The sequence below is a fragment of the Gymnoscopelus microlampas genome, assembly GCF_963454915.1.
Source record: "Gymnoscopelus microlampas genome assembly, chromosome: 10".
In the NCBI taxonomy this organism is placed as follows: Eukaryota; Metazoa; Chordata; class Actinopteri; order Myctophiformes; family Myctophidae; genus Gymnoscopelus; species Gymnoscopelus microlampas.
In genome coordinates this window covers 13,380,183-13,404,595 of record NC_139947.1, presented here as the reverse complement: position 1 = coordinate 13,404,595, position 24,413 = coordinate 13,380,183, and the positions used below count along the sequence as shown (strand labels likewise).

Here is a 24,413-nt window from a genome sequence, read left to right as displayed (position 1 = left end):
TACTTTTACTCCACTCGAATTATTTGAAAACTTTAGTCACTAGTTACTTTGTAGATTTTGATTATTATTACAAAACATACATTGACTGTCATATATATTATATGACAGTCATGGATGAACTTCAACATAGTATTTGCACTTTCTTCCTTTTTAGCCAGTACATCTACATAAACGTTCAAATTTCAAATAATAAGTGCTTACCCCATGGCCACGGATGTTACAACTATGTACGGGCCTTCTAAAATACCCGTATCTACCGTATTGTTCAATAAAAAGCATTTTAATCCGATTTGTGGCCATTTTCTTTGCATTTCTTCCACGCTTTCAACTAAGTGACCCTATCGGTTGGGAGGTGCATTGCACTCTAATACAATATAACTCAATGAGAAAATGGCCACCAATCTGATTAAAATGCTTTTTATTGAACAATACGAAACATAAGGGTACTTTTGAGAGACCGTACGTAATTCTAACATCCGTGGCCATGTAGTAAGCACTTTATATTTGAAATATAAACGAATAAAGAATGAACTGAATTAGCTTCAAGATCTAATTTATGTTCCATTTGGCATAATATTATGTATCTCACATCAGATCAGATTGTGGCCGTCATTTATACATGGCGTCAATAGAAAATGTCTCCCTCTCTTGATCGCTGGATTAAACAGCAGGTAAAATATATTGAAATATCTCACTCTATATAGTAATATAATATAATATAATATAATATAATATAATATAATATGATAGCCTATCTACAAGTACGTGTTGTGAGCTTGTAGATCTGCTCTCATTAAAGGACTTTTATAAATGTTATACATTTGAAAACTTGTGAAATGGGACCTTCTGCATAAAGTTTTTACTTTTGGTACTTTAAATATATTTTAATGCCAATACTTTTGTAATTTTAGTAAGTACATTTTTAATACCAAACTTGTGCTTGTAACAGACTATTTCTACAATAGGGTATTGATACTTTTACTTAAGTAAAAAGCAAGTACTTCTTCCACTGCTGGGGATATCAAACTCACTCAGGTGCATCTATCTATCTAATAATTAGCGTTGACGTCATTCTATAAATTACTTCCGTCGCTATTTGGCGCGTCTTCTGTCTTTCATAATAACATCCGAAGAGTTTACAACTGTCATTTGTCACAAATAAGCCATGAGCGCCGCAAAGCCCTACATTGGCTGTAAAATAAGCCTCATTTCAAAAGCTCACAATCGCTATGAGGGCATTTTATATACAATTGACACTGTGGACTCCACAGTAGTACTGGCAAAAGGTGAGTTGTTCATGCCTATGCTAGTCTGTCGTCCATCTTGTTGTTTTATGTTTGTTTGTTTTTCTATTTTTGTTTGCATTGAGCTAGGCCTAAGTCTAAGACGTGGTTCCCAAACTTTTTAGCTCAAGACCCAAAAGAGACATTAAACTTTGCCTGGTACTTAAACTAGTGAAAATAGCAGATCTACAAGCTCACAATGTGATGCTTTGCATGCGTTGTGAGCTTGTAGATTGGCTATTTTCACTACTTATTAAATATTTGTTATCTAATTTATGATTTTTTTTTTAATTATTCAAGAAATTCTTTAGAAAAAGCATTACATTTTTTTTTAATGTTTTGACATTTAGCTACCCATAAAATGTTGTCCGCAACCCACAGATGGGTCCCGACCCATTGTTTGGGAAACGGTGGTCTAAGATCATTGTGCTATTTCAAGGTTAAAGGTGTAAAGGTAAAGTTTACAAAAATGTTAAGGTTCCTCAGTCTGGGATTGTAAAATTGGTCTTTTCTTCAGTTCAGTGTTTTGGAACAGAGGGCCGCCCCACAGACAGGCCAACACCACCCAAAAATGATTTGTATGAGTACATCACTTTCAGAGGAAGTGACATAAAAGACATTGCATTATGTGAACATCCAAAATCTCATTACCATGGCCTACCCCAGGATCCAGCCATAGTGCAGGTATAGAATCACATTCCACCATTAATAACCAAAAATGGGCAGTATGCTTCACAATTGATGATTATACGTTTAATATCTATTTGCTCCAGTCTTCCTGCGGGGGCTCCCCATGCATATTCCCAGCCCAAGGAGGACCATTCGGTTCCTTAAGAATTCCCTCCTATAACCACCTGGCTGTCAGCTCTGTCCTTAATCAACCGTATGCTGCAGGCCTTGGTAAGTGCATGTGAGCAAAAGTGTCCACTTAAAGGGATATTTCGCTTTTTAACGTCTACTCATGCTTTTGTGAGCACCCCATCAGTGTTAAGTTGCTTGATTCAGTATCTATCAGACATGCCTCCTTCCTGTACAAACCCACCCATTGTAACTTCAAACTGTATTTTAATCATGATAGATTCATTAACAACACCCGTCCTTGGTTCTGGTTACTGATCTTGTCCTTCTACTGCGTGAGGGGGCCGTGTTTTTTTTTTCATTAAAAAAAATGTTATTTTGTGGAAATTAGAAAAATAAAATGCAATTAAAAAACAAAACAAAAATATGTCCCCCTCACGTATTAGGAGGGCAGTATGAGTCACCAGATCCAAGGACATCATGGTTAAAATGGAGTTTGAAGTTACAATGGGTTTGTATAGGAAGTGTCTAATTACATGAATATCAAATATCTAAGTATGGCAACAAAATTATCTGGGGGGCTCACAAAAGCTTGACTAGGCTAGATGTTAAAATGACAACAAACATGTTTGAAAGTGAAATATCCCTTTAATTAAAATGACACTAAAATCAGCCGACACTCTTTGAGTAGTGTCATATCTTTCAGCAGATGCTTTGAAATGACAACATGAACTAAATGGCTTTGGTCTTCTTCATGCAGGGCCTCTTCTTCATGGACCACCGATTAGAAGGGGTCCTTCTGTGGAGAAAGCTATCCAGACGTTACCTGTAGAGACATATACACAGCAGCGAGGTTTGAATGCACCCCAGGACCACTGGTGTGACAGTGGAAGACCCCAGAGGACAAGACAGGGGACCCCCCAGCCCAGGAGTACTAGAGGCACCAGTAAGGAGGCTGTCTGTATTATCGTATTGTGTTGCATTTGCCTAATCACTCAAATGCAGCACTTGTGTGTATATATACACTTGTGCTTCTTTCTTTGAGTATAGGAGCATTGTGTAGGTTTTTTTTTATTCCATCAATTTGTGAAACTATGTCACACTCAAAAGAAAATCTAGTGTAATCTTCTTGCATCTTAAAGAAATCGTGTCAACCCCAGATGTGTCTTACACCCAGCGGAGGACACGTCAAGAGGAGAGGGACAGGAATGAAGACAACAGACTGCCACCAAGAAGAAGGCAAGGTAAATGTTCATTCAGTAACATTGTCAACATTGTTTCACTCATTTCTTTTTTATTGAATTTAACTGCAATTTATGGGAAGTCTGCACAAAATAATTTCAACCACTCATTTATACCTGGTGTAAACCTGAGTTTACAAGGAAAATAAAGTAATGTCTATTAAACTGGCTGACTCAAAAAGCCCTGTACAAAATGACAATAGTAAAAAAAAATCTTCTGTATACCTTAGGACCTCGTAGACGCAGGAACTACAGAAGAGGCCAGCCCATGGTGGAGGATCCTACGCGTAGCCCCCTAAAGTTTGATACAGACTTTGACTTCGATTCAGCTAATGCACAGTTCATCAAGGAGATGATGGAGAGGGAGATGCATGACAGGTTGACCATCAAAGGTTGGTTGCGTGCACAAATGTACAAGAAAGACCAAGCTATTTTGAGTCGAATGATGAAGCTGTCACTTGCAGGTGCCTTATTGTTCATCCTGCATGTATAGAAATATGATATGTTTTAATCTCTTTTCAGATGGTAATAATGAAGGGGAGGAAAAGGAAGAACCAGGAGATCCACCGTCTGAGGATCATGTTTTTGGGCCGAAGTGCTTCTATGACAAAGCAAAGTGCTTTTTTGACAACCTCTCCTTTGATATAAAATCCAGGTAAATCCATTTAAGCCTATTGCTGTGGTTCTCAAAGAGTGTTCCGGGAACCCTCAGCTTTCCATGATTGATTGATTGATGTACTTTATTTAGTAAGACATGAGAACAGTACATAACAGTACATGGAAGTACAAATTCACAATACAAGGTCCATGAGTCCATTCCAAATGGGTCCTTACAGGTCTGTAACTCTTGAGTGTACAAATGGACCCATTAGGGCCCATTTGGTTCCATTTCACTCTCAGAGTTAAGGGGGTCCATGATAATATCAATATATTGTCCTTACTTAAATCCTTACTATATGCATGTTCAATTTGATATTATATTATATATTATGTCAAATATGTCTTATCTAAAACTCTGATTCTTATGAGTAAGTGCCTTCCCTATCCTCTGTGTCACATCTATTCCAGAACAACTTGGGCAGAAGAGCGGAAGCGCAATGTTGAGACTTTCGGTGTTCCTGGTAGGTTCCTGAGGGGCCGTGGCTACCGAGGATACCGTGGACGGGGCTACGGGGCCCCGCGCAGCATTTACTCTGCCTGAGAGCCAGATGTGAACAGTGCAGGTCAGAGCTTGACACAAAGGCTGTACAGAAGGCAGTTATAAGCTGCTTGGATATTGTTATTTGAATTATCCACTTAAGCCCTATATACTTGTGAGCTTGTAGATGTGCTATTTAAAATAATATAACAAGGGAACATTTTTGTTAACAATTTTGATTTAATTTTGATTTTGTATCCAAAATAGGGATGCCAGTGGTTAATCGACCAGGACATGGGCTTCATCCTAATAGTATGACTTGACAAGTCAACCAATCCACAGTTGTAAAACCTGGTGAATGCATGTATTCAGCCTTTTTGACTTGCATACTGTTGGAAATGTATTGACAGTTCACTTTGTAGGATGTTGTACAGGCTGCAGAATGGCTCCGTGTATATACTTTGTGTTGATTGTATATTTTCATCAGAATCATTTGTTTCATTTACCCTACCAAATTTTGGCTCATGGGGAGCACTCTTTTTTTCCCTTTTTTTTCCTACCAACTATTTGAAAGGACATGAATATTTACTTTTGTTCAGCTGAGTTTTATTTATTTTTTCCCAAAACGTTAAATAAGTTTGTTTATATTGATTTTTGATTGAATTTCTTTGCTTCGATACTTGTTATTGGATATATCTGAATAAATAAAATTGTAACTAATATTAAATCTTTAGTTATTATTTCATGTCTGTTTTGAAACGCTGAAAATAGTACTTCTATTAAACGGAACGGGCTGGATATACAGAACTAATACGATAAGACGAAACTCTTGCTGCCTCATTTCAATGTCAGTCTCGTCAAGTAACAGAACATTGTGCGCGCTGTTGAGCGCCTCAGCTTGCACGGTCTGACTTTTAAGACCTTTTTAATTAAAAAAAAAAGACAATTACTGCATCAAAACTAACAACTACTATAAAACATTGGCCAAATTGTCAAATAATGTAAGAAAGAGGCAAACATTTTGGAAATGGACAATCTGTATTTTTCACTATCTGGAATAGAGTCAAACAAAATGGGGGGGGGGTGGCTACTCTCTCTGGGCCTTCTGGAAGAAAAAAAAAAGAAATGGAGTCGTCTACAAAACACTGTAAAATACACACAAACGCATCCCAAGTTGTCTAATCTAACAGCACAGAGACCATCCAGCTCTCCACCAGGACTGCAGATGGAGAGAAGTGCATCGCCATGGCATGTGGGGAGGGTTCCATGGAGCACACAACGTAGCTCCGACCAGCACCGAGCCCACAACGTGAGGGACCTGTGGAGTGAGAGGCCCATGGCTTGAAGGTGTGTGTGTGTATTTATTTCTAATATAATATAATTTTTACACCCAATATTAAAACTGAATGTATGCATGATTACAGTAAGTGCACAATGTAGGCCTATACCATGTAGCTATATAAATAATAAAATTACTTCCCCAACAGGAAACAGTGGAGTGGATTGTAGGCTATAAATAAAATGATACTAAAGTATTCTTCCTCTATTATTTTATTTTTTACTTAGGTGTTATTTTCATACTAGCATTTATTAACTCATGAATGCAGAAACATATGGCATCTTGAAAATACCCACAGAACCACTGGGAAACCACTGGTTTAAATAATAATAATTGGAAGCGAGCCTAAATAAGCAAGTACAAGTTAGAAACAAGCCCCCCCCAAAAAAAAAAGATTACAAGCAATTTTAGCAATTTTACAGAGAAGTAAGCCCAAAGTCACTTATAATAAGCCAACATGGCAACACTGCCCATATACGCTAGACGCAGCCTCGCAACCGTTTTTTATTCTAGGGTTTTTACTTCTCGAAAGCGACCAATCAGAGCGCCGGGCGCGCGGGGTCCATCGAATCGGCGCATGCGTCCCGCGGACGTAGCGTAAACAGGGTTGCCATGTCCGCTTATTGTAAGCGACTTTGGGCTTGTTTTTCTGTAAAGTTGCTTGTAAATATTGGTGGTTGCGGTTTTTTGGGCTTGTTGTGTAATGTTATTTAAACCAGTGGTTCTTCTTAAACATTTTGTTATGTATTTGTCCGCAGACCCCCCCAACTGCAAATATTTTGTGCCAGGGATACCCCCCATACAAGTTTTTGTGTTTTTAAAATGTTTAAAAAATGATCCGAATTACCTGTATTTTAAATAGCAGATATACAAGCTCACAACGCGTCGCGAGCCTAGTCACTTCTTTTGGGCTTGTTTTCGTAGGCCTGGTTGCTCATTTCTCTCGCACAACAACCTGGCAACACTGACGTAGCGTAAACAGAGGGTCAAAGATGGCGGCGGGCTCCGATTTGCTGGACGATGTTTTCTTCAACACGGAGGTGGACGAAAAAGTAGTCAGCGACCTAGTCGGATCCCTGGAGTCCGAGCTGACTGGAGGAGCCGCGGGTCAGGGGTCCGTGGTCAGGGGGGTCCAGTCTGCGGTCAGTCACATCGGCAGCCCGGCTGGACGAGGCGGTGGGAGTCATAATAATCCCGATGTCCAGGGCACCAAGATGGGACTTCTTTCACAAGGGCTCGCTAAAGCAGGTAATAATGCCTGATTTATATACTTGTTTGCGTGCCATGCACTGCGCACTAACAACGCGCTGTGAGCTTGTAGATCTGCTTATTTTCTGTGTGTGTGTGTGTGTGTGTGTGTGTGTGTGTGTGTGTGTGTGTGACACCCGGCACGCAACCAAGTACTCATCTTTTAAGATTCCCCCCAGTTAGCTGAACGTTAGCTCCTGTTTGTCACGTTGTTAAAGCTGTCTACTGTCACGATTACACATTTAAATTGACGATTAATTGTCACATTAATAATTGCGATTAACGATTTAATGTTTTTTGGCATTGAACATTGGGGGAAAAAAATGTTTGCCTCGTAATCAAAAAAATTGCACAGGGCAGATATGCAAATAACTGAAATACATGTTAGGAAATTACTGAAATATTTTTTTTATATTTTTTTAAAAATGTATGAATGTATCTTTAACATTGAAACGATTATGACAATAATTGCGATTATCTCAAATAATTGTGATTAGCTAATCTATTATTATGTAATAATTGTGACAGGCCTACCTACACGTTGTTGCTGCTGATAAAAAACCCTACTTTATTATTATTATTATGATGATGATGTTGACTGAGGTTTGGATTATTATCCCGCTGCTTCTTCCCGTGTTTTTCCTCCGATGTCTTCGTAGGGACAGGAGGAGGAGGGATACAAGGAGGTGTCATCAACAACAACACCGCGAGGTCACGCGGTGGTGGTTCAGCCGTGGATGGAGCTGCAGTCGCCGGCACCGCAGCATCGATCCCGCCGCTGCCGCGATCCATGATCATGACAGCCGGCTCCCAGAGTCACGCCAAGACGGTGACAGCAGTGACAGCCGGCGGTGTCGTTGTCTCCATGGTGGGGGCTAAACCTGGGACGCCTGCCGTTCAAACTTTGAATGGGAGTAACGTGCTTCTAAAGTCTCATATTATTCCCGGAGGAGGGGACAGAGGCGGTGTCAGCAACTCACTGCCTGCTGTCATGGTTGTCAACAACGGACCCGCCACCACCGGCTCTGTGGCCAAAGGAAACGTGGTTCTAGCCACAACGTCGAACACTATTATTCAGCCCTCTTCGATGCACAATGTCATCGCTTCTTCGACCATGATGTCGTCTCAGCCCGCTGTGGTGCCCAGTGTCCCCACCGTGGTGCCCAGTGTGCCCACCAGTGTGCCCACAGTCACGCTCGTCCGGCCGCCTATGCAAACTCCCATGATTACCTCGCCAAGTGGGTGCAACAGCAACAACCCTGCCACGGTGCTCCTCACAGCGCCGGCTGTCAGTGGTCTGGCAGGCACCACCACGCTGGTCAACAGATTTGAGTCTCCGAAAACGATCATTCAGACTGCGGGGCAAGTCGCAGCTCCCATTGCATCGACGGGTGCTGTTAAAAACGCAACTGTCTTGCAAAACGTGAGGACTTCAGTGCCGTCGACTGTCGCGGCCACTGGTGCTGCTGGAATAAGAGCGATCGCTCCTCAAGTGTTGGCCCCTCGACTCACACAGCCACAGCAGAGCGCTCCCAACATCCACAACTTTCAGCTCCCTCCAGGTCAGTGCCTCTCCATAAACATTTCATGTCAAGGACCCCCAAATTGATACGTTTTAAGCCGTGGACCACCCATTTGAAAATATTTCCTCTAAAAGAAGAGTTTTAAAGTTTAGATTAAGAACAGCATTCTACATCTGTCTATACTGTAGGTGGGGAGAGAGAAACCAATGATCTGAATAGGCATTCTTACACAGTACATTCTCTCATTGGATTACCTTCTAGCTGGTGAAATTATAGAGGAATTAACCACGCTCAAGTTTACGTCCCTATTCTTTTTGTGCATGTATGAGGTAAAACAAAGTGGTTATACTGTTCCTCATTTAGCTGAGGATCTCTGGACCTCCGACCCCACTGCTCCTGGTATCTTACATTTTGACAGATGTTCGGGGGGCACATGTTTTAGAGCAGTGTTTCCCAAACCTTTTCATGTTAAAGACCCCCAAATTCAAATGTATAAATAGGCGGACCACCAGACCTCCAGTCTCCAGACCCACTTTGAGAAACAAAGTGGGTCTGGATTTTTAGAGAATCATTTAGTGTGAAATAAAACTGCAACCAAGCAGCACTAACTTTTAGCAGTGACCACATTATGTTGCTACCAGACAGAAAAGCAACACATTGTGTTTATCTGAGAAACTCTTCTGTGAATTTGTCGATTGGAGAGGTGTGTACTGTGTATTAATAATAATGAATTGCATTTTTACAGTGCTTTTCCAAGTGCTCAAAGCGCTGTACAATGGTTCATTCATTCATTCATACAGAGGGGGGGACATTGGGAGGTGAAGCGGCGAACAGTCGACGCCAGCGTCCTCACTTTTCCCACATTCACACACCAATGGTGGCAAGCTAGCGCCGACGGACTCATTGGAGGCAATGTAGGGTTCAGTGTCCTGCCCAAGGACAATTCGACTAACTCTGTGTACTAGCTCACATTTTGTCAGCAGGCTGATTGTCTTTATTTGACCAGAAGGGATATGCACAGACGAGGTTTTAATTGCATCACACTCAGATCAAGAGATCCGAGACACTCTTAAACCATTTCAGTGCTGTTGCAATCTATTGATTGTCTTATTATCCTGTCACAGATAACAGAAATCTGCCTCTTTTATTATGTCAACAGGTATTTAGTGTTAATCTGACAGCTTTTATTATCTGCTCTGCATTGCCTATCAGGGTATTTAGTGTTAATCTGACAGTGTTTTTATTATCTGCTTTTCCCATCAGTGTTGTTTAAAATATTATATACACTGGAATGGGCAACATTTATTTTTAAGTAGTGTGTAAGGGTTTGGAGTGCTTTCAGGTGCGATTTTGAGCTTTTAATATTTGCAGCTTGGGTTACAAGATGCCTTTCCATACAGTCAAAAGGATGATCATTGCACAATGGCCATGACCCTTCACCCCTCCATGCATGCGTCTGGCCTTTTCCCCCCTTGCAGGGATGGTCCTGGTTCGCAGCGAGAGTGGACAGCTGTTGATGATCCACCAGCAGGCCTTAGCCCAGACCTTAGCCCAGTCACAGTCCCAAAGTGCCATGACCCCACGACCTGCAACACCTACCAGCACTCCACCTGTCCAGATCACCTCTGTACAGGTACTACTGGACATGCAGCTGCCCACCTAAACAGAGACGGAAATCAATTGATAACGATACCAATATTCCAATTCAAGTTTCCGGTATGGTTACTATAAATTACACCTGTTACTACACAAGTTACTTTGATTCTGGGTGCAGATGCAGACTTAAAAAACAAACAAAAAACTGTGCATTCTTATTACCTGGTTTATTAAGCCTACTGACGAACATATTAGTTCATTCTTTTTGTTATAGTATGTTGTTGCAAAACCTGTTAAATACCTGGTCGTATTGAGCATGCATTAGTGTCCCACTGCATGAATTGGACAATTTTAACTTGTGCGCATCCCATCCCCTAACGGTTTGGGACAATGCTTTAGGGCCTAACGCTTTAGAGAAATTCAACAGCTGAGGACTTGAATTGCTCCTCAAGCCTCCACTGAAACAAATGACTATGGTCTCACGGTCTCTCACCATTACTCCAACCCCCAGTGGGTGTAAATCTGCCTGTACTCTGCCTAACCTCTCCAACACATTGAAGCCCTCTCTGTTCACCAGGCTCCAGGCTTGATTGCTCGTCAGATGAGCCCCAACTGCATCATCAAACAGGGCTCCACAGTCCAGACCACTGTGCAAGCCACCACCACGCTGCAGAGGCCCCCTGTCCTGCAGGTACCCTGCCACTTGATGCATGCTTATTATTAACCACTTAATCCCTCTAGACTTAGTAAACTGGACCTGAGTTGGCTCTGTACTTGGGCCGCTTTTTTCCCGTCTACACCAAAAAATAGCCGATCTACAAGTTCACAAGGTGTCGCATTGCGACACGTTGTGGCCTTGTAGATCTATTTTCTAGATGTTCTATTTGGATGCTAGGGTGGTTAACCATGATGGTCAACCATGCTGCTTTTGTCTAACCACAAATACCATTACCATTTCTTCTAACCATATATGCATAATACACCTGACCTGCTTGTATGTCTTTCACAATACTTACTTCAGGAATATTTGAATATCTGCCCTGTTTTCCTTGTTCTTTCATTCTATGTGTATTCTTCCCTTTCCTGAAAACAAAAAATGATGGGAGCTTGTATGAAAAAATAATTTCACCCATCTCATTACACCAGTAAACCTGTGATGTGATAATATAGACGTTGATTAGGGTGGGAGTTGCGCAAAGGGTTTGAGAAAAAGAACATGGAAAGGTTGGCTGTAATATACATCCTTTTTAATAATTGAAGATGCCCTTAAATGCAAGGCATTTAAGGCGGGCCAAGTGGCTCAGCTAGTTGGTGCTCTATGTTGTGTGTTAGTGACTTTCTATATGCTCAGCTCACTATGTAACTGTTTGTGACTATATTATGCTCTTTGTGAGTCACAGGGACCTGAGTTAGAATCCAACTCCCGTCATGTCTCACATGTCTCCCCTCTTTCTGCCCTGGGTCTCCTGTCTCTGCACCCTCCTTGTGGAGCAGTTAGGGGTTAAGAGTCTTGCTCAGGGACACGTAGACCGGCACGCAAACCGGGAACCTTCTGTTTCCACCTCAAGGACATACTCCATTGAACCTCCAGGTTCAATGGATGAACCTGGAGGTTCATCCATTGTCTTTATATTGTCCATTTGTTTATGTGTCCACTAACTCCCACAGAACACCATCATGCTGGGAGGGACGGCCTCGACTCCCGGACAGCCACTGGGGACTCCTACTGCCATGCAGCCTGGAGTCGCAGCCACAGCGGTAACGCATAGGGTCCCTCTGCCCCCTACTCAAATCAGTGCTGTGAGTAAATGTTTCTAGCTTTGGCTCGTTGTCCATGTGTGTCCTTGTGTACCCAAAAACAAAATGGGTGCCATCCTAGAAAAGATTAAAACAGTTACACATAGAGAGGTGAAAAACTGAATTAGGTGGGTAAGGCAGGTCAGATGGGTTTGTGAGTAATATACCTGTGTTACTGCAAATAGTGGCATGCTTGATAACGGTATATGAATGACCCAACAAACCACAACCATACCATATCAATTTATAGACTGTTTAAATGGCCACTTCAACCGCAGTGTCGTGTGAGTTGTCATGAGTTTTCGTTTTGTGTAGCTACATTTGTCAAGCGTAGTATATGCACTTGATTTGATTTTTTTCTTTTTTCTGCAAGCAGGAGACTCTGGAGAATGTGAAGAAGTGTAAGAACTTCCTGTCCACCCTGATCAAGCTGGCGTCGAGTGGGAAACAGTCGTCTGAGACCACTGCCAACGTCAAAGAGCTGGTTAAGAACCTGCTGGTACGCGTCTTCATGTGACCCCCCCCCCCTCTCTCTCTCGCACACTTTGTCTGTCACCTTTTTGAGGTTGTTACACACCAGGAGCATGATGAATAAACAATCCGAAAATGCGTTGGTGAATATTTTGCAACAAACTCTTCATATGCCTCATTCATTCATGCAGAACACAAACGTCTTTCTGTTTCGGCAGGCCAATATAAACGAAACTACGTCATAAGAACTTGGGCAGTGCCTCTCCGACATTCTGTTCGGTAGTTCTTACCCATTTAATATTTTCTAACTAAACAAGACAACATGGTAATGCTTTTGATTCAAACTGGAAGTTTGAACAGACATCAATTTCCAAACACTGGTATATCGTGGTGCTGTTAGAGAGTTATGGCTATGTACATCCCTAACAAAAATAGTATATAATGAAAAACAGCTATGGGTCAAATACGATAAAAAAGAAAAACATCACCCTAACTGAGCAAATGCATTTTTACACCCTGTCTGTCGGTCTGTCCTTTGCCCATTTGGAGAACCGTTCGTCCGATTCACTTCACACTTAAGGGTGGTGTGTGAATTTTTGAAGACACAGGACAGGCAGTGTCCAGTGTGAAATAGATCGGATAAGTGGTTCTCCATAAATGGCCTGCTCGGTACGGCCACTTGTACAGTATCTTGTGAACCGTTCATCCGATCCACTTCACACTTGGTGGGTGTGCTGCTGAGGACTTGAGGAAGTGCAGTGGGCAAGGTGTTTTCCAGGATGAAGATTAAACAGTTGTCTCATTATTCTATCTTGGGACATTTGAAGCTTATCTCTCTTTTTCTTCAAAGCTTTGATATACAAAGAGGAACAGTTATAGTCATAATGACGCTAGACACTATATCTAAGACAAATATAAGTGTCTTTGTTTGTTCTAGCCAAGTACCTGATTTGAGAGTTGTTTGTCTGTTGTGCTGACTACATCTTTTTTTTAAAAGCTATGTTTTGGGCTTTTCTACCTTATGGTATTTGGATAGCACAGTGGAGAGTGACAGGAAACGGGGAGAGAGAGACTGGGAGTGGCACAAAGGCTGTTGAGCTCGTGAACCGAACCTGCAACTCGCTGTCAGGCTGCATTCGAGCCTATCTCTAATTCTCTCCTCAATTTACTGTGCAACAGGAGGCGAAGATTGAGGCCGAGGACTTCACCAGCAGGTTGTATCGAGAGCTCAACTCATCACCACAGCCATATCTTGTGCCTTTCCTCAAGGTGAGACCAAATGGCTATTAGCTGACCTGACGGACCACCTGAATGCTGTCAGACATGTACCTTGTGTGTAGTACTGGGTGATATGGACATTAAATCAAATATGACGGTGGGAAAGAATATTGCGGCGCACTGTGAGCTTGAAGATTGGCTATTTTAGCTATTTTTTTTTTTTCATTTTTTTTTAAATAAATTAAAGTATAAAACTAGACTTAAAGTGATATTTTTTGGTAATATAAAAGGTTTTAGTGAAAATGTTAATACTCTATATTATGATGGTTATCATTGCTATAGAGAGTTTGTTGCGAGGTCTCAGCTCTTTAACACATCCAGTGTCAGCGTTCTTACCGTTTACGCTGATCTGTTTAGAGCTGTAGAAGCCTCCACAAGGACCCGGATGTAAACAAAGGGTGCGTGCACGATGGTCAAGGGTCCCGTCTAACCACTGGAAAAATTATGTTTCTAACGTGATCCGCCTTTGCAGAGTGATCGCGCGTTGAAAATGGCTTGTTTTCACCACGGTAAAAAGATATGGAGATATGGACCTTTTTCTCAAGATCCTATCATTGGAGCGGAGGGAAGATATCTTAAAAGAAGTCTCAAAAAAGAAGTTTGAGAGCGTTTTAAAACCGAAAGTAAGAAGTGAAGGCACTCGCACAAACAACAATGGCTGCCGTTCGTCTTTTGTCGGCTTCATTCGGGCTCACTCGAATTCGCCACCTGATTGGCCAACTGTCGCTGTCAATCGCAGAACGATGAGCGACGGCGCTGATAGGCTCGTTTTTTTGGTAATGCGCTAGAAACGCCCATACAAGCCTTCATGCCAGACTCACTCCTGGAATCAAATGGAAATGAGATATCCGGAGGGAGGGTTTACCAGGCTAGGTGAACATGGCATGTCTCGCCAAAAATGCAGAGGAAAACACAGGGGGCGAGATAGTCATTTTCCCAAATACGTTAACTAGGAAGTGAATGGTGGAGGAGATCTTGCGATCACGTGATCTCCTAGTGATCTCTCATATGTTAGCCAAGAGCGCCATCTAGCGTAAACACTGAAAACACGGTTTGGACATGTTACACGTCTTTGGCACTCTGGACTTTGGAAAAAATGGCATTGGCACTGAATGAGTTAACCCATTTAGACCTGAACGCATCTGTATCATTTTAGATTTCTTTGGCTATTCAAAAATATCAGATATACAAGCTCATAGCGCGGCACTCTGTGCCGCGCTATGAGCTTGTATATCTGCTATTTTTAAAAAAAATCTTGAATATTTTAGCAAATCTTTGAAAAAAAAAAAAAAAAAAAAAAAATATATATATATATATATATATATATATATATACAAAAAATAATAATTATTAATACAAAAACTGGCCTCAGATCTAAATGGGATAAGCATTTTGCTCTTGCTCTCTCTCCATTTCCTCCCTCTTTCCCTCTTCTCACCTGTTTCTCTCCTCTCTCTTTCCCGTTTCTCCAGAGAAGTCTCCCTGCGCTTCGTCAATTGACTCCAGACTCGACAGCCTTCATCCACCAGAGCCAGCTTCCCACGGCCACCCCTCAGCCTGCCGCGTCCACAGCCCTGACCGCCGTGGTGCTGCGTCCTCCCCTCGCCACCAACACCGCCACAGCCAGCGCTGCTGCCGGAACCAAGGCTCCTGTCATCGGCCTCACCCAGACGCCTCACAGCAAAGCTGGCCTGGTAAGAACTGCTATGAAAAAGGTGTCGCACAAAGTGACACGTGGCACGCACACCCTGTCCTGCCGGGCTAGGTGCTGGATTAAAAAAATCAACATGAAAAAACAACAACATTTGCCCACCAGAATACTGTTCCCATCGTGTTTTTTTTATTATTTTCGAGCCAGGAGGCTCTTCCTCAGACCTTACCAAGGTAAGTAAGATGGGGGGCTAGGGCTTTCACAATTACAAATTTAAGTTGACGATTAATTGTCACTCAAATAATTGCGATTAACGATTTACTTGTGTTTTTGGCTTTGAACATATGAATACAAACTTAATTTCTGTTTGCCTTTTAGGCTTCGTAATCAATAATTGTACAGGGCAGAAATGACAAATAACTTAAATATACAAAGAAATGAATTACTGACATTTAATCATTTTCAAAACAGTAGAAATAGTTGATCTACAAGCTTACGTGTCATGAAGTGATGCAATGTAACCTTGTAGATCAACTATTTTTTTGAAAATGTATGAACCTTTTTCAACATGGATACGATTATGAAAAAATAATTACGATTATCTCAAATAATTGCGATTAGACGATTATGTAATAATTGTGAAAGGCCTAATGGGGGCAGCATTCTGGTGTGTGGATCTTACTGGTAAGAACTGCTTGCCTTTAGCTTGGAGCCACTGTTTCCTTTTGATACTTTAATTGACATGTCAAATTCTTCATACTTCAATGACCACGCTGCCAAGGCAGGGCTGTGTGGCGTTCAGTTTAATTCTGGCATTAATCGTGTGACTAACATCATCATCATCGTGTTGGACATGGCATATAAAGCACATTTCACGGTTCCTGGAAACGTCAGTTAATTTGAAAGTGCAATATCCAGGCCCTGGGAAAGTAATGGAAAATTATCATTTTGTTAAGGATTTGGAAGAGTAATGGAAATCCGACTAAAGCTGTATTATTAATTAAACCAAATATATGAAAATAGCCTTGTCTAGTTGACTGCCGTGGCTGCAGAATTTTTGTGGTGTTGTGTGAAGTTCGCTTAAATTTCATCCGTTTTCAGCGGCTCCTCTGAGAAAAGTCGTTTCTTTTGGGCATAGAAATTCAGGCTATTTTAATTCATAAAACATTATTTTAAGCAATCTGCATGGTAGACTATGTTAATAAATATAACTAGCATATCTGCAGTGGTTGGAGGTGGTCTTCCTTCTCTATTGTCGTTTAGGACACAGACTGGTTGACAATGTCAATAAAGTTACTGGAATTGCCTTGCTCCTTCGGGAGAAAGTGACAATGGACATACAAGTTACAGATTGTAGCTTTAATTGTAAGTGGTATTGTTGTGGTAAAATAAGTGTTTTTATTCTTAGAGTAATCTTTACTATACAGTGTGTGTTTAGTAACAGGGGGCTTGCGTCTCTTTAGTAAACAGAAAATAATTGGAAAATACATTTTAAGGTTGGGTGAAACAAAGAAATGAGCAGACAACATTGGAAGTGGAGCATTATAAACCCTTTGCACATAATGAATAATGAATAGGGATTGTGTCGCCTTGTGTGCCATGAGATGCAGATTTGCTATTTTTGAACATTTGTGAAAACTTTTAAACGGAACATTTATATTATTGCCACATTATTGTATCATCACAATATCTATATCGTATTTGGTCAAACATATTGTGATATTTGATTTGGTCCCCATCACCCAGCCCTTCCTCGAGCGCAGCCACATTTTCCACTTGTCACGACTCTCCTTTGTCCTGCGTGGCTCTCTGTCCTGTTTGTCTGTGTGTGTCTCACCATGTCTCTTTGTAGGTCCCAGCATCCCAGCTGCCAGGGACAATGGTGAGGCCCCAGGTGACCCTGGCCCAGTCGCCCATGGTTACGCTCAGAGGACAGAGCCACAGTCGCATCATCATGAGTCAGCCTCAGGTGGTCAAACAGTACCAGCAACAAACAGGTACGTTTGGATGGACGTTGCGTGTGTAAACACGAAGCTTTTAAAAAATATATTATCCATGTGTGTTTATGCAAGTTCCTAAAGTCCTCATTGAGAACATCCTCTCTCTTAGCTTTTTTCTTAGTGTTTTTACGGGTTGGAATGGCTCTGCAAGAGGCTAGCCGTGTGTGTGTGTGTGTGTGTGTGTGTGTGTGTGTGTAATCTCGCAACCGCTGGACCGATGACCTATTAACGCTGTATGCACACTGCCAGTAAACCTCAGAAGTACATGCACTTTTTTTTCAAGGTGACTTGAGCCACGAGAGGCACCACCGAGCAAGCTTAGGCGAGAGAGTCGCCGTGCCGAGCGTTGCGAAATCACCTAATGAGAACGATAACTATATTTTGATGCCAATACTTTCTTTTCAAAAAATGGAAATATTCAAGTACTGTAAATGTGCCTCAAAATTGTGCTTACAGTAAGTGCAGTACTTGAGTAAATGTAGTTACTTTCCACCACTGTGCTACACTTCTTTGTGCACTGGCCTGGATCTCCATCCAGCCACACTCTGGTCTGGCACTGGGTTCACTCTGCACAATGAGGAAACGGCACCACCTTGTGGTTGTTAACTAAAAATGTCTCTTACAAAATAAAGCATGTAATCTGTTTCAAACACTTAAACCCTAAATACTTTGTTGACTGGGGTCCGTCAGGGGTCTATACTTGGTCCCCTCCTTTTTTCCATTCACACCAAATCTCCTTTCATTCATGTGGTTAAAAGAAACAAAAACAGACGTATACTATATTTTATATATTTCCCTATTTCTTTTTTTTAAATTGGTGTTGTATTGGCTGATGAGGAAAACATTATTGGGGATTGGTATCTGCTCCAAATTTTGGTCATTACAGGTAGTTGAATAATGACAAAGTTGTTCCTGTTCTATGTCATCTCTGTTGGGTTGCATGTCCAAAATTGGTACTTTTCAGGTTTCAAATAGAAAAATGACAAAAGTAGCATAGCTTTTTTTTAAGCTTTTGTGTGACGCTGTAGTATGATCGTAGGGCATTCATTTACGGAACAACTTTGTGTGTATTAGTTCCAGGGGTGAAGCCGTCTTTGGCTCCAGGGGTCAAAGTGTTAACGGGGGTCCAGTCATCTCTCAACGCTGCACAGAAGAACAAACTGAAGGAGGGAGGGGGAGGAGCCTACAGGTATGACTCCAAATATTTCCTGAATGGATTCAACCGTCGAATATATATTTTGAATTATTTGATAAGTATGCAGTTTATTTAAGACTGTAAAATGATTGTAAAGTAAGGTAATGAAGTACTAAATGATGGCAGCTACTACCTCCTGGACCACTGCTGCAGTTTTAACTAGAGTGGTACCCCTAATGTTCACCCATCTCATGCACATGTCCCACTCTGCTTTCTAATGACATTCAGAGGTGGCATGAGTCTCTGGTCGATATCAAAGCATGGATATGATTTGAAACTACTTACTAGGGATGCACAATATAGAAATGTTGGCCTATATACGATTACTGATTTAATTGCATAGTCAAATTGGTCAATACCTAAATTCAAAAAACAAGCCACATTCAAACTGCCATAGCTCTGAAATGGATCGCGGCCAGATTTTTTTTTCCAATTGTACCGGACCCCCGTGCCTGTAATGAGCCGATCTCCGTGAGGACGGCGGTCACAGAGAATATTCCATGATTTTTCAAAGGTACAGTAAAATTGCCGTTTTCGCTGGCAAGGGGACCCGAGACGGATTAATTAAATAATTAATTCCTGGCAGAGTTAACACATATTACAAAATACAATTTTGCCATCCGATTATTTTATCTATTTGCAGATACAGAGTTTTCGTAAATATTGTCCGATACGACTTGATGAACGATTAATCGTGCATCCCTATTTGAAACTAAACGTCTCTGAACATCTGATACACACAGCAGTGTTTTCAGTGACGATGACGCATGACAGATTGTATTACAGATTCATTAACTCTCCGTCCATCCAGGGATGACGATGACATCAACGACGTGGCCTCCATGGCAGGAGTCAACTTGTCGGAGGAGAGCGCCCGTATCTTAGCAACCAACTCTGAGCTTGTTGGCACGGTGACCCGATCCTGCAAGGATGAGGCCTTCCTGTCCACCTCTTTACTCACCCGGAGAGTTATTGAGATTGGTGAGCGTGCACACAAACACGCATACACACGTTTGTACTACAAAACATTTGGACGGCAAATTTGAAAATGGCCGTAAAATAGCAGATCTACAAGCTCACTATGCATCGTAGTGCGGCACTTTGTGAGCTTATAGAAATGCTATTTTTCGCTGTTTGACATTGCTGCACAACAAAGCATAAAATAGGGAAAACTAATCCCATCCCTTAAACTTAACTTCTAAATGTTTAATTCTAACCCTAACCCCAACATGAAGCTTTTCCCAAAATCTTTTTTAACTACAAAACAACCATTTCTCTTGTGAGGACCAGGAAAGTGGTCCTCACAATGGCTATTTCTCAAATTACGATGGAATAGCCTCCCAGTCACTCAAAGGGAAAGCTCCACCTTGTGTACTTTTAAAACACAACTAAAACAATGGTTAAAAATGTCTCCATTGATACTTTTAACATCTTAGATATTTCAAATTAGGCCTTAGATATTTTATTGTTTAGGTATTAGACTTTGGTAGGTATGTTGTGTTTTAATTGGGTTTAAACTAGGTATGGTACGGTACATGTTGTAGCTGTGGTGTATTTGTATGTGGGACTGCGGATGGAAATGGGCTTATAGCCAAATCCGGCATATTTACAGGATCTCATATTTATTGATTGAAATGTTCATTAATGTGCACTCTCCGAGAAGTAATACTATACTTGTGGGGACATTTGGCCCACACAGGTATGGTAAAATACACACACACACACACACACACACACACACACACACACACACACACACACACACACACACACACACACACACACACACACACACACACACACACACACACACAGAGTAACTTAGTTAAATGTCACACTCCATGTATCTGCTCTGCATGTGTTGTGACAGGCAAGAAGTTTGGTGTCAGTGAGCTGGGCCCAGAAGTGATCAACTTAATTTCCCACGCTACCCAGCAACGGCTGCAAAACGTTCTGGAAAAAGTATCCCAAGTGGCACAGCAGAAAAACATAACCTTCAAGGTGAAAAAAACATTTTTTCACGTGAAAGTGATGGAAAAATCTTGGACCTCTTGAGTCACAGTTTGACAATGTTGTTAACCTCGTTCCCACCTTTTTAAATCTATCCACCCTTCAGGAAGATGAGCGGCACGAACAGGTCAGCGACGTGCGCGTCCAGCTCAAGTTCTTTGAACAGTTGGACCAGATGGAAAAGCAACGGAAGGAAGAGCAGGAACGAGAGATCCTCATGAAGGCAGCAAAGGCAAGAAACACACAGCAGTTCACAGAAAAATCCATCACCACCAATGTAATTGCTGTTACCAGCACCATCTAGTTACAAGTCTGAACTAATTAAAACATTCCTGTGCCTGTGTTAATTGCAGTCTCGGTCACGGCAAGAGGACCCAGAGCAGCTCAGACTCAAACAGAAAGCCAAAGAGGTAAGTCTGAATCCCTTATTGCATGATGGCTGTATATGCGAGGCGTCTTTATGCATGTACTGTATGTGTGTCAATGAGCGAAATGTGATCCTTGACTGCGTTTATTTCAGATGCAGCAACAAGAGCTGGCCCAGATCAGGCAGAGAGAAGCCAACCTTACTGCACTGGCAGCCATCGGCCCAAGGAAGAAACGCAAAGCGGACTCTCCCGGTAGCAGTGCCAGCGCAGAGGTGCCTTACTTTTTTGTTTACAGCATGAACGAAGTCTGTATGAATGTCTGTATGCTTGTCCCCTCAAAAATAGACGGGTCAAATCACAGCTCACGCCGCTATATGCATGATGTCACAAAACCAGGAAATCGGTTAGGAAGTGAAACTTGCTATGTTTGAATTATTGTTTATCATCTGCTGTAAACACGTACCTTTCTCAGCATCTCTTAGTTGAATCAACATGTTTTGTACTATAATAGGTGAAGTATAGATCGCTATTTCCATTTGGCCAAATGATATGTAGACCATCACCACATGTCAATATGGGAACGATGCCATCCCGATTTCCCATGTATAGCGGAGCTTTACCGTATCGTGATCTGTGCAATTTAGTTCACAACGTTAGCTAACGATTGGGTAGGGAGACCATGTCGTTATCAATGGCACACTGAGCCGACTGTAGTCTGTGCCGTTTTCTGCTAGTCCAGTGAAGACGGATTATATATTCATAATTGTGGGAATCCCAGTGCTAACAGACCATAGACGTACCAGAAGTGTTGCCAAAAAGACTACTAAAATTAATGTTTTAAATCACACCAGGGGACACGTGAGCAGGGTCTTTAAACTCTGTTAACAGGGGATGGGGCTGATTTAACAACATTACTTCCCCTTAACTTCTCATGCTTCTTGCCTCCCACACCACCCAGGGCTCAGGGTCCAGCTCTTCCCAGTCAGGAGGCAGCAGCGTCGGGGGTTCCAGACAGTTCACCCGCCAGCGCATCACCAGAGTCAACCTCAGAGACCTGTTGTTCTGCTTGGAGAACGAGAGAGGGACCAGTCACTCACACTTGCTCTATAGAGGCTTCCTCAAATAGCACACGTGGTGCAAACACAGACTACCGTGACCAGCCCAAACTGGACACCATCGACGAAGGAGCGAGCCAAACTCACAAAGCCTCTTTCTTACTCTGATTACTCAACGCTGAGTGACTACAAGCAGAGACTTGAGGAAAAGGGCGCCATCTGGAACAAGTGGATTTCCACTTTAAACAGCCTCCTAAAGCAGTGGTTCTCAAAGTGAGGTTAGGGGACCCCCAGGGGTCCTTGAGAAACAGTTTTAACACTTATGCCTTATTACATTTTTCGGCTAGGTCTATCTTTCGAAAATTGTTGACAAATCGTCTCTTGTGGGGGTCCCTGGCACAAAATGTTTTCAAATGGTGTCTGTGGCCAAATACAGTACATATCAATTTAGGGTGGCTTGACACGAAAATGTTTGAGAATAGCTGTCCTAAAGCACAGGCCTCTGGCAGCTGCAATGGATAGAGGCGGTGTGGCACAGCATGTCACACAACGGCGTATGATGGTGTGACGTAGCATGTCAAATGGTGGTAGGACTTGGCATGTCACATGAACTTGTCACCCTGCTTCCAGCACGCTTTCCGGCCCCGTTTCCCGCTACAGGTGGCTGGGCGAGCGTATTGCTGCACCTCACCCTCATACACTGCCCCCTGCTGCCCTGGAGGCAAAAGGTTTTTAGCTGAGTTGACGCATAAAATGTCTGGAAACATCGACACACGGTCGCTGCAGCGGGGCGTCGTCCTTCGGGCAGCAACTCAATAATGTGCAACGCAAACGTTTTAATGACATTTCTGATGACTGTGCAATGTTCAGGTATACGTGGCTGATTTTTACACTTCCACAATAACGCTAGGTGTGTTTGATATCAGACATTTCTGGGTGAAACACACTAATGCAGAATATTTGTTCTGGATGCTATTTCAATTTTCCATTCACATCATAGTATATTTTAGCGCTTTTTTAAATGCCTGTGGATTGTTTTAACTAGAGAGATTACGAGTTCGGACATCTGCTGAGTTGCCTTCTTGCCAAAGTAAAGCCATATAAATCATAACTGTCTAACTTGATGATTTTGTTAAAAATAACTTGCTTTAACACTCCTGTCAGTCCTCTTCTGTGTTTTAAAATGTATATTTTTAATGTTTTGTTGTGCGTTTTCTTCGTTTGGCGTTGTTTGGTTGGAAGCAAATTATTTATATATGTCAACATATTTGTTGGTAAAATTGTGTAAAATGTAATCAGCTTTGTATTGGTTATTTCACATCTCGGCCCACTGTAGCACTCTTATGCCTAATGTGTCAGGCGTCGTATGACTGAGTTGCGTGCCGAAAACGGCAGATTTACAAGCTCAGAGTGTTGCGGATGCTGGTCAATCTTCTGTTTACAGCAGTGCGACAAAGTATAATCGGGCTTTACTGTGATGGTTTCTGAGACAGCTGTCAATCATGAGCAGAGCAGGATGAAGGAATGGTTAAACATGTTGATGGAGCATATTTTTTGGAGAAATGAAAAGATATCAGAGTCACAATAAGTCATCAACGATGGCAGTTTTTTTTTTTTTCATCAAGAGATTCTTTATATCTGCAGGTGATTGTCTACATTTTGATATTTATGAATGGAGAGAGGCCATAATGGTGAACCATTGAAATGTAGCGAGGAATCTGGACTGCTCCCTTGATAGACCAGCTGGTCGCGCCCACTTTATATCTCTTTATATTTCATAGAGCACTTACTCATTTTGTTCTTTATACATTTTTGGCGATTTATGAAAGAATGTCTATTGGCAATTTTATGATTGTATATACTTTGGTTTGAATTTTTGTAGATTTGTCAGTTGACGGTATTTTCACATCGAGCAAATTTGTCTTTTCAAGAATGATCTTGATCTCCCCCTGCGTATCAATCAGTATTGATATCCCTCTGCTTATCAATCAGTATTGGTATAATTTCTCAGTTCACTGTTCCACATTGACTCTGGATTCGTTCATCTTTATTTTAGATAATGTGCAACGTGGAGAGATCTAAATATGTACCAAGTATTGTAAATTTTGCACAGCCACTTGTTGATATGTAAATATTCTAATTAAAAAGGTTTCTAATTGCTATTGTTTTATAGAGGATTGAGAGACTGATCTCCATTAAAAGAACAAAACAAAAGGGGATTCTATGTTTTCTTTTCTAGTCAGTGAATTGTTCTTCAAATCCTGTTCATTTGTAAACTGAGAAATGTTGACTATAATAACCGTGATTAATAGGAAATAACCGTGTTGGTATTGTTCAGTACTGCGGAGCTTCACAGCTTTTTGTCAACCATCTGACAGTGATTCAAAAGCAGCACAAATCACATCCAAATGTTTTGTATTTG

At 41.6% G+C, this 24,413-nt stretch overlaps 2 protein-coding genes across 2 annotated transcripts; both read left to right on the top strand.

Moving 5' to 3' along the window:
* Nucleotides 1–1,165: 1,165 nt before the first annotated feature.
* On the top strand, nucleotides 1,166–4,523 carry lsm14b (LSM family member 14B; the record flags this gene model as incomplete). The annotated part of the gene is made up of 8 exons (XM_084069957.1): nucleotides 1,166–1,286; nucleotides 1,801–1,967; nucleotides 2,057–2,183; nucleotides 2,842–3,027; nucleotides 3,242–3,325; nucleotides 3,553–3,714; nucleotides 3,845–3,977; nucleotides 4,391–4,523. 8 exons carry the CDS (start codon nucleotides 1,166–1,168, stop codon nucleotides 4,521–4,523), a joined length of 1,113 nt encoding a protein of 370 aa, XP_083926083.1.
* Nucleotides 4,524–6,791: 2,268 nt separating this feature from the next.
* On the top strand, nucleotides 6,792–24,213 carry LOC311054480 (transcription initiation factor TFIID subunit 4-like; the record flags this gene model as incomplete). Its single annotated transcript, XM_084070485.1, has 16 exons — nucleotides 6,792–7,047; nucleotides 7,707–8,609; nucleotides 10,049–10,203; nucleotides 10,744–10,857; nucleotides 11,835–11,966; nucleotides 12,340–12,462; nucleotides 13,614–13,703; nucleotides 15,185–15,406; nucleotides 17,216–17,360; nucleotides 18,438–18,552; nucleotides 19,370–19,539; nucleotides 20,429–20,559; nucleotides 20,675–20,800; nucleotides 20,922–20,978; nucleotides 21,089–21,208; nucleotides 21,895–24,213. The coding sequence occupies 16 exons, from the start codon at nucleotides 6,792–6,794 to the stop codon at nucleotides 22,060–22,062; spliced, it is 3,027 nt and encodes a 1,008-aa protein (XP_083926611.1). The 3' UTR covers nucleotides 22,063–24,213.
* Between the last annotated feature and the right edge of the window lie 200 nt (nucleotides 24,214–24,413).